Source organism: Myodes glareolus, chromosome 2, assembly GCF_982192425.1.
Source record: "Myodes glareolus chromosome 2, mMyoGla1.1, whole genome shotgun sequence".
In the NCBI taxonomy this organism is placed as follows: Eukaryota; Metazoa; Chordata; class Mammalia; order Rodentia; family Cricetidae; genus Myodes; species Myodes glareolus.
In genome coordinates, this window is record NC_142027.1 from 5,338,976 (window position 1) to 5,349,334 (window position 10,359).

General features: G+C 47.8%; 2 protein-coding genes across 10 annotated transcripts in view; one reads left to right on the forward strand and one right to left on the reverse strand.

Moving 5' to 3' along the window:
• Kcnj15 (potassium inwardly rectifying channel subfamily J member 15) overlaps positions 1-5,742 on the reverse strand; it is a 43,600-nt gene extending 37,858 nt beyond the window's left edge. The window contains exons 1-2 of one of the 7 annotated variants that reach the window (XM_048422789.3): positions 5,577-5,742; positions 5,196-5,344 (exon numbers count right to left, since the gene is read on the reverse strand). Coding sequence is in view for 1 of the 7 variants with exons in the window: in XM_048422795.3 (XP_048278752.1) it covers positions 5,119-5,146 (28 nt within the window). In the remaining 6 variants the exon portion in view is untranslated. Of the gene's footprint in view, positions 1-5,118; positions 5,524-5,576 lie in introns of those variants that run through there. The other 6 variants (XM_048422787.3, XM_048422788.3, XM_085685818.2 and 3 more) reach the window with 6 other exon arrangements.
• LOC125392957 (uncharacterized) overlaps positions 3,731-10,359 on the forward strand; it is a 51,348-nt gene continuing 44,719 nt past the window's right edge. For 2 of the 3 annotated variants that reach the window (XR_015000671.2, XM_087898887.1), the window contains exon 1: positions 3,731-4,002. The gene's annotated coding sequence lies outside the window, so the exon portion shown is untranslated. The remainder of the gene's footprint in view (positions 4,003-10,359) is intronic. The other variant, XR_015735623.1, reaches the window with a different exon arrangement.

Here is a 10,359-nt window from a genome sequence, read left to right on the forward strand (position 1 = left end):
TGCCTCCACGATTTTAGTTTTAGCGTTAATGTTCTAGCTGAGCGCTCCCACAGTTTGTCGCTTGCGTATATGCACGTGTGTGTGGTGCAGCCCACTAGTTGTTTGTAAATTCCTTCCACAGCCTTCACAAAAGGCACAGAGCCCAGCAGAACTCTTACGTGGGACTACTGCAGCATGTCTGATCCCCCATCCAGCCAGGGGTGTCCAGACTCTCATGCCTTCCTAACTCCTAGCTGGTCTGTGGGAATGGCTGACAGGTGGGTTCACCAGGTGTGAACTTCGGTTTTTTGTTTGTTTGTTTTTTAATTATAGGAATGGATAGAAAGGGTAAATCTAATAATTAAGATAGCAAGACTTAGACCTCAACCTTTTATTCCTTAGAGAAGGGGATAAGGGCAGAGCAGATATGGCTGACAAACGCCTGAGCGCACAGACATCAACGAGGAAGAGCATCCTTCGGTAGTCGTGAGTTTAGCCAGCGTTCATCCCGAGCAATGACAGTTAACTGATATAAGACATCAGAATCAGCGCTCATTCACAGAAACTGGGGAGGGAAAGGAGAGCCCTAGCCAGACACACGGGCATTTCACTGAGGCGACTCCTCAGAGTTCACTGGAGATGTGCCTTGCTCACGAATCTGGCGTCATCCTGGGTTCCAGACTCATGCTCCGCAATGTGTTCTTTATATCTTAAGTTTCCGGGTGGAAACTGCGCAGCGTGGACTCCATGGGAGGATGCATGGGCTCTACAGCGAGAGGATGAGTACGCTGATTGCATCATCATTATCATCATTAGTCCCCTGAGGCCTAAATGGGACTGGAAGGACCAGCCATCACATGGAAATCTGTCATGGTCACATGCCAGTGATGTAAGGAGCATTCCAGACATCATGAGATTGAATTTTCTTAACCCATTGGTGAGCAGGTATGTAGAGGCACAGGCCCATGCCTCCGCCTGTTTCCCAGAGTTACTTGTCAGGCAACTGGTGACTACCATGCACACACAACTGTCCCTTCACCGGGGAATCAGTCTGAGACTTTCCGACATAAGACCCGGCGTGGACTTATCCTGAATTGATGGGATTCACATGCACAAGTCCTCTCCAAAACCTCCTTCTGATTTTACAGCCATGGTTTTGAGTTTATGTTCCTTAATGAAAGCCTTGCCTTGTATAATCTTTGGGCTCTATGACATCTTGACCAACCTCAGCTTTGAGCGGTGGGAAATAAAACACACAAGAATTCTGTAACCATCAGCCTTACACCAAGATGACTAACTGAAACAGGATGAACTCCAGCCAGACCTCCCGGGTCTGAACACAGGCCTGCTCCTTCTCTGTGTCAAATTCACCCACCTTGAGCTGCAGTGGTTCAGCATGTTTGAGCACTCCAGGGGTATGGTAGACTTGGAGGTACTACCTGCCTGACCCCTGGGCAAAGCAGGAACAGTCAGGGCTGTCACTGAGATTTTGAGCATCCTGGTATCAAAGGTGACCCTGCTGGTGTGTGTGGATGATGGCACCCTAGGCTGTGTGAACTGTGAGGCCACAGGGGAAGGTAGTCAACAAGACCCAGTCCATTCTGGTGCCCATTCTTCACATGGTTTTCTTGGTATGTCCTTAACTGGGGTGGGGCTCACACATGCATTTCTATTTAACTGCTTCGTACTGGACACGGACCGGCTTTTGGCACCCGGGTGCTTTAGTGCCCCAGATCGGAACCCTGTTTTCTTCTTGTGTGTCTTCTGCTGCGAGCATGACCAGACAGCCTCGAGTCGTCTTTACAGTGTGACTGAAATAGCTGGGATTTATTGTCTAGAGAATCTGGCAGAGAAGCACACGGGGCTATGACTGTGTTTGGGCTCGCTGAAGTCTTCCCGCATCAGAGGGGATGCAGGTCGCTTGTTAAAGAAGGGCACAAACATGTGTGACTCAAAGTCCTAGGAATGTGTGTGGCCCTCTACAAGGGTCTTAGCTGCACTGTAAGAGACTCCCCGTAGCTGTCTCAATGAATCCAGGGAGTGCATTGCAGCAGCTGTCTGCCTCAAGTTCAACCCTCCTGACTTTCCCTACGTCCAGGAGGCAGAACCAGGGCTTGGTGCCTGCGAGGCACACGCTTTACCACTGGGCTATGCCCTCATCTTGCCTTTTAGAAGGAATGTCTGTGTTTCTATTTGTTTTCCATCTCAACAAAGCAACATTTAGTCTGTGAGACTTCTTTCTGGGAGTCCTTTGCTTAGCCATGTTAATGTTTTCTCCACCTGCTGCTTGCAGAGTGCCCTTTGAAGGGAAGGAGAAGGCCGGTTCCCTCCATCCCCTCAACCAGGGAGGAATCTAAGACTCTGCTTTCCCGAGCTTGCTTGGCTCTGAACTTCTGACTGCAAAGTTCTCTTACCTGACAGGGGAAGCAGCATCCAGGAAGCCACCTGAACAGCAGCAAGGAGCCAGGAGTGTTGGGTCACACCTGCCTCTTTGTGGGGCACTGTGTCCTTGAGAGGCTCACTTTGCTCCTGTGCTACGTCTGCCCACCCCCTCCTTTCAGGGAAATGGAGGTGGCTCTGAGGAGATACATGTGAAGGGCGGAGTAGCTGAGGGCCGGCAGCCACCTCTTCCTGCTCTGCTTCTTGCCTTTGACCACCCATAAGCAACTCTTTGCTGGTGTAGAAAGCAATGTTAATCCTTACAGGAACCTCCTGGCTCTCACTGTGAGGATGTGAGCGAGGCCCTGCCTTTGCTGCACCCACAGAGGAGAGTATAAACTGTCGCTTCTGGAAGGGAATCAGAAGGCAACCCCTCAGAGACGCCTCCTACAGGTGCTCCCGGGCTGGCACTAGCGCTCTCTCTGCCCACCCTCCCTTACAGGTGCTCCCGGGGCTGGCACTAGCGCTCTCTCTGCCCACCCTCCCTTACAGGTGCTCCCGGGGCTGGCACTAGCGCCAGAGACGCCTCCTACAGGTGCTCCCGGGGCGGGCACTCGCGCTCTCTGCCGCCTCCTACAGGTGCTCCCAGGGCTGGCACTCGCGCTCTCTCTGCCCACCCTCCCTCACCGTGCTGTGCTCATCCTGGGATTGTGTACCAATTCGTTCTAGCCTAAACTCGGGACACTAAAGGGTCACGTTCAAGGGAAGCAGTGGACTGCCGCAAGGTTCAAGCGGGTGGACTCACTGCCTAGGAAAGTGTGGGACACTGACTGTGTAAGTCAGAGAAAGGCTTCTCTGAATTTTCTGCCTAAAGCCTCGTGGGTGTGCGCTCTGATCCTCAGCACATTCTGTCATTTGGGTAAATATAACTAAGCATACATATGACACACATGCACACACGTACCCACACGCGCACATACAAGAACACACATATATGCATACACATACATATATGCATGTACACACAACATACACACATGCATTCATGCATATCTACACACCTTCCCCCCCAACAACCACAGAAGCCTTCAGATTTCTTCCTTGAAGAGAGGGAGGAGGCATGCCCTCGGGTCTGAGGGAAGAAGCCAGAAAAAACCTGTTTTTGTTAGCTCCGGGCCCGCTGGCGTGAGAAGCCCTTGGTCTCACTCTTCTACCCCCAAAATGTGAGCTGTCTGCACGGGTTACACGTGTGACGTGGGGAAACTGGGCAAGTGGCACTTGTGTAAAGTGGCCACGGATGTTAGTGGGAGGAAGGAGTGGTAAGGGGGAGGGCTTCTTAGAAACGCATTTTGCCTGAAGCCAGCAGAAGCACGCACTTCAGCTCCATAGGTTTCCCTAAGACCCTCACAGTGCTCACGTGGGTACCCGGAGGAAGACTTTGATCTGTTAGGACTCATGTTTCTGGGGCTAGGACTGCAGGCAACCTCGCTAAAGTTTTTCAGCCTCCAGCCTTGTGTGGAAACCCCACACATGACCTCTGGTTTATGCTCCGTGGTCATTTATTTTACTTCAGAAGGCGAGTTGTTAGGAAATCAAACCCCGGGAAGATTTTGAAAGAGCATTTCCCTGGGACCCACCTGTGAGGTGAGTTTGTAATTAATGCTGCATCTTAGGTCACCGGCATGTGTAGTGTCCACACGTGAGCGGTATTTAACAGCAGTTCCAGTTTTATGTGACACTTTCCTTTGATTTTCTTCCCTAAGCACAGCTGTAAATTGGAGAGAATTTGTCCCCCAAGGCTGTTGCTGATGGTGACCTGTTTGTTTAACCCTTCATGAGAGCGGGCAGAGCAGAGAAGGGTCCGAAGTCACTAAGACTGCTGTGTGAGTGTGAGCTGGCGATTTGAGACTGCCCAAGAGGGGACTTTGAACCCATTAATAACCTCAACACTAACCTGGGGTCTGGGGTGGAGGGGCGAGCACATTCAGATAAAAATAAGGCTGGCTGGACATTTGGATTGTGGGGCGGGGGCAAGGTTTGGACCTTAGATTTCCAGAGTTAATTTCTACATTTGCTGTGAGTTTTCTAACTTGTGACTTAAAGCATCTGTGGGATCACGGAACGTCTAAGAAACAAATTCTTACTTTCCTCCAGGCGACTGAACGCGGAAGTGTAGGGAAAAGACAAAAGCAGGCTCTGCAGGGGCCGGTGGGAGACTTCACCCAGCACTTTGCTCATTAGCCAAAAGCAGTCTAAATCCACATGAAAGTGTACCCCCATTAGGGAGAGGAGTGTTCTCCCTGGGTCTGAACAAAGCGGTTTCTAAAGTCAGACTCCTTCCACTCCTTGACCCACCACAGTAACTAACAGAGCCCTTTCCTTTTGTTGAGAGTGTTAAATGTTTGGTGGAGGATTTGCCTTACTTCTATCTAAACTGACTTCTCCAGTGACAAAAGAAAATGACAGCCAGGGGACTTAAGAAAGAACTAGAGAGCCCCTGGAGAACGGTAGCATGCTCCTTCTGACACCCAACACAGGAAAACACTCGAGCAGTGCACAGCAGTTCTCAGACTCTAGACCCCTTACACCCTCCCCATGCTGGGCAGCATCTGCTTATTTTATTTTATTTCCTGCAGACAACGATAAAACACTCTCCCCTCCCTTTGCCCACATGTAAACAGCCCCTGCAAATCCCCAGATAAGCTTGGCCGGCTTGAACCATTTAAGAAAGTATTAAAAGAAGAGCAACGTTTTCATTACCTTTAGAAGTCAGGCTTTTCAGAAGCATCTCCAGAAAGCTGAGTGCCCCCACGCTGACATAGGCGCCGGCCTCTTACCTGCAAAGAGTGCCCAGTGCAGGCTCCTATGTCAGTCCATGCAGGGCGCCTTGGAAAGATAGGTGCTGAGGGGTTTTCAAAGCGAAGAAACACTCTGGCTGTTCGCTGTCAGTCAAAAACAAGTTGGTACAAGTTTCTGTAGGAATTACCTGAGGGGAATGAGGAGAGAAAGAAAGAGATTGGAAGAGATTGACTGGGGAAGGAGGGACAGAGGAGGAGGGAGGGAAGAAAGGAAAAAGAGGGGGAGAGAGGGGGAAGAGGGGAGAGAGGAGAGAAAGAGAGAGAGAGAGAGAGAGAGAGAGAGAGAGAGAGAGAGAGAGGAATCTGAGAAAGGATCTCATGATGTCAGCATGACTTAAAGTCTTAAGGAAAAGTACAGACCAACGCAGGGCGGCTCAGAATGGCACCGACTCCCCAGCTCTCCGGGCACCTGTGTATAAAAGAAACTGAAGTCCTTATTACAGAACAGCAGTTCATTTCTGGAGAAACTTTGTCCCCTCTTATCAAAGTCCTTTAAAGGTTCCTTTGCCTAAGTAAACTATAAACAGATTATCTTTCTTAAGGAACCAGCCTGAATCTCCTGTTCCCGCTCCCTCCCTCTTCCCTCTCCCCACCCCAAATGAACACTAATCAGCATCCTGGCTCCCAGGGAGAACAGGGGGCAGCAAACTCACTTGAGCCCTGTCTACCACAGATTATGCCCAGGGAGAATGGCACCGTGGGGAGGAAGTGCTGTTTTCAGTTCTTCCCTCTGTGGTCGCAGTGATTTTTTATTTATTGATTGATTTGGGGGACTGATTTTGTAGTTAGAAAGATAAGGGCAAAGCTGGCTTCTTCCAAACAAGACAGTGGGAGCTGGACTGGGGTTCTAGGTTAGAATTAGGGCTCAGCATTCTTGCTCAGAGTCTGGCTTTTTATTAATTATTATTAATAAGAAGTAGCCAGTCATGCTGGGAGAAACCCCTAAAGGGAGAGTTCTAGGGTGTCAAAACACCCATCTACGGGTCTGCGTCCTTCCTGAACTTCCAGAAAGGGACATCCACAGCCTCTCTACCCTTCCGCCGTCTTCTAGCCGTATATATAGAGATCCTGGAGCATCCTTAGAGAGGGATAGTTTCCCATGGAACTTCCCGAGGAATGATGCCTTTTGCTAGTCTATAGGCAGTACAAGAAAGAGCAAAGACTTTTTTGTCAGAAAGAACATGAGGACAAACATGTGTCCCCCACTTCCCCGCCCCCAGCTTTGTCAGGCACCTGCACCTCTGTTCTTGACTAAGCCCATACCATAGTCGTTGATCAGGTCTTGACCCACACGGTACGCGTCTGATGGGTGGCCCTTACCTAACACAGGCCTGCCTCAACTCTGGATCTCTATTTTCCTTACTATTTGATACATCAGTTATCACCACTGGAAACTACTCTGACTCTGGCATTTATTGTCTGTGCTTCATTTCCAAGTTCCTCACTTGTCTAAGATATTAACTGTGTCTTTCCAGGAATACCCAGCATGGTGCAAGTTCATACAAGCATCCTTGCTCCTTGTACATTTACACACATATTTACATATTATGGGTATTATTATATGTATCACGATGTGTAATACACGTGTACTTGCCAAGTAGATTGAAAGGCCATGACCGGAGGATATAGTTATCACAACAGAGCTTCAATTTTCATCTTCTGTATTTGATGTGCATTTCCAGCACTGGCTTCAATTATTCAAATATTCTTACCCCAAAGTATAAAAGTCTTAACATGAATTTTATCTGTTCGATGCTCAGACCAGGATATCAGCAGGATTAGTTGTTTCTTAGGGGGAAGGAAGGGGAAACCAGAGAGACTGATCTACCCAGAGCCAGGTCTACAGTGCAGATGGACGTTAAGACATTTCATGGCCCACACGTATTTCATTGCTCTGCATTTTTCTTGCTAGCCCACTGGAGATATTCTCATGCATGTATATAAGCATGTGAATATGAATATGTTCATATGTGGAAGTTCACGTGTTCATATGTGAATAAACATGTTATGCGTGTTCCTTTGAGCAGCATGTAATATACCTCATGCAGTTTAAAACTGCTGCAAGATTGGTTTCTTGCAGATTTATGTCTAGTAGAGTCAAAATGTATTTATATAAATGAAGACAATGATAATAATTTATGACATAGCAATAATGACAATGAGAGAAGAAGATTAGAAGTAGTAAGAGTGCGTTTGGAAAGTTAAATTCTTAGACAGTGTCCATTATAATGATGCTTGCGTTTTCATTCGTTGTAATGGTAATAATCAATAATTAGATCCGGTGGTGGCCAGTCTGACAGAACCCACCAGATGAGGTGAGGCACTAAAAATACAAACCTGGGTGCTCACAGGGGAAGTAAGAAAATTCTAGAAGAGCTCTCCATGAGACGTCAGTCACCGGAACAGACTCTGTTTTGCATGATGTAACAGCTGGACGACTTGTCTAGGTATCTCTGGAAAGTTCCCTCTCTACCTTCTCCCTCTCTCTTTCTCTCTCCCCTTCCTTCCTCCCCACTCCCTCACTCCAGTTAAATGAAAGCAATAGATGTGTCTAATTTTCACAGAACATAATCTAAACCCTGCATTTGTATCTGGCTTTTTCAAGAGGTGCGTCTCCCCAAAGCCATTGCTAAAAGGGCACCATGAAAGCAGCAGCGCTGTCCTCCTGGCTTGAATCAAAGCACGAAGAACCTTAAGTATAGGGAGAGGAAGAGGAACAAACACATATTTAACTTTTGAACATCTTCTCTGAGTCAGGTTCCGTGGACACACACCAGCACACAATGTGGCTTTGTTTACAAAACACCCTGTCTGGACTGATGGTGACCACCAGCATCTTAGAGAAGGCGTGCTAAGGTCCCAGCACCAACCCTGCCAGGAAGGACTGGGGCAGTGTTAGGGTTCACCCCAACACTCCATTAGCCAGACAGTACAAAATCATCAACCCAAAAATGACTCAGTGGAAACATTGCCTCCAAGCTATTCTCTGTAGGGTGACTGACAGCACTGGGCTTAGCACTGGAAATGCTAAGAAATCCCATAGTCCAGGCAAACAGCTATGGGGGCTCACCCTACTCCAATGTGAACACTTGGTTTCTTTTGTTTTCCTTTTCTTTTCTCTGTTTTTTTCTGTCAGGGTCTCACTGTGTAGTCTTGGCTGGGCCTTGACTCACAGAGATACACCCAGATAACTGGGGTTAAAAGTATGCATGGCTGCACCCAGCCACCCTCTCTCTGTTTTGAAGTTACCTATTTTAACGTTAAACATTAATTTGAAAATAAAAATTGTTATTCTATTATTCTAATAGAGTCACACTAAATAGACAGTGGTCAACATATCTGTAAATGTTAATCCAATGGGGAAGATACAACTTAAAAAGTTACGTTCATGACCCATGGGCCTCTGCTCAGAAACTGCTGGCTCTTTAAGCCTCTCCTGAGTTATTTGGAGACTCTAGGTCCCTCTTGGTGACATGTAAGTGTCAGTGAATGACACGCTGGCCCCGTTGGCCGGTCCTAGGAAGATGAGCTTTCCCTGTTGACCGTGTAAGCCGGTGAGCAGCAGAACATTGCCCGCAGGGTAGAACAGCCAGGCCTGGCCCACTGCGCCCGCAGCCACCCTTCCCTCCTTGGATAATCTAACCTGAACGTTCATCTGAAGATGAGCTTGAATGTTGGCTTATGTTAACTCCTATTGTTATTTAACTGTGCGTTGAGTAGGTGGGTAACTACCTAAGCCAGACAGAGAGATGTCCTGGGCTTGTCTCCACCAGACGTCCAAGCGGAGAAAATTATTCATAACAGCTTGGTTCTTAGCCAACCTGCACTCCAACAACCATTTTTACATATTGAAGTAGTCCGCTGCGGACCTCATGATGGTCAGCCTGTGTAACATAAGAGATGGATTGGAACAGGCATTTGTAGCTGGTTCTACTTCTTTTCCCATGGGTCCCTACTTGGTGATAAACTGGGTACTGCATTGGGGTACCTCTTTTTTGGGGTTGGTGATAGCAATCATTGGGGGAGGCGTTTGGTTCTATCTGCTGAGTGCAGCTGCTGTCTTCTGTCACCTCCAATCATTGTGTTGACAAAGACCCCCCACTTTAGGTCTCACCTGTTAGTATCTGCCTCTCTATTATACTTCCACCCCTGAACATAGGCAAGGTCTCTTTACTACTTTTTCAAAGTTAGTGCTTGGCTTCTGGCAGAGACTGTGGGTTCACATTACAATTTGGGGGCTATTGTTTTATCTATGGCACTTAGTGGTACAACTATGTTATGACCCTCACTCAAACTCCCTACTGATTCCTTGTAGCAACCCTGATTCTTCATAAGTACCAAGTTCCCACACTGCGCAGGAACCTAAGGCAGCAAAACCTTAGCAGCCCCCAAACAACACGCCCTCAGCATTTATTATAAGCAGAGAAGGGAAAACACCTGTGTTCCTTGGGTTTAGATGTTGGAAATTTTCCCATTGCACAACTGTCCCTTCTTGCCAAATATTCCAGTTACTGTGGAAAAACTGAGCAATGAAAATTGGCCAAACGATGTCAAATGACAGAGCCCAGCCAAGCTGTCATTAAGGTCTCCAAGAAGGCTCGTGACAAAGAAATAGGAGTGGGGAAAGAGGGCGCCTCTGCCTTCTAGATCCTTGGCTGCACACCCCACCTATTTCTTATTTTTAGCTAAGTCACGATGGGAATTAACGGGGCATTATCTAGAAAGCAGTGTCCACATAGTGAGCGAAAGGGCGCACTAAAGGGAAGCTATGCTGGCGACTCGCTCTGCAGCCCAAGTCAGTCACCTCACTGGACTCACGGCCACAGCTCTATTTGAATGAAGCACACTTAGAGACACCCTGGAGATAGGTTTTGATGGTCCTTTTCTTCAACAAGCCAGCATGGAAAATTAAAGCAACTAAAAAGTTATGAATGAGCCAAGGTCAAGCTCCCAACACTGATAGACTCGTTGACTGAGAAAGGAGTGACTGGATTTTCTTAGCTTCTCCATTAAGAAAGAGATCACCTTGTGCTCATTCAATCTCTCTCTCTCTCTCTCTCTCTCTCTCTCTCTCTCTCTCTCTCTCTCTCTTCCTTGTGCGTGTGTCTCTCTCTTTCTCTCTCTCTCCTATGTTTGAGTGTGT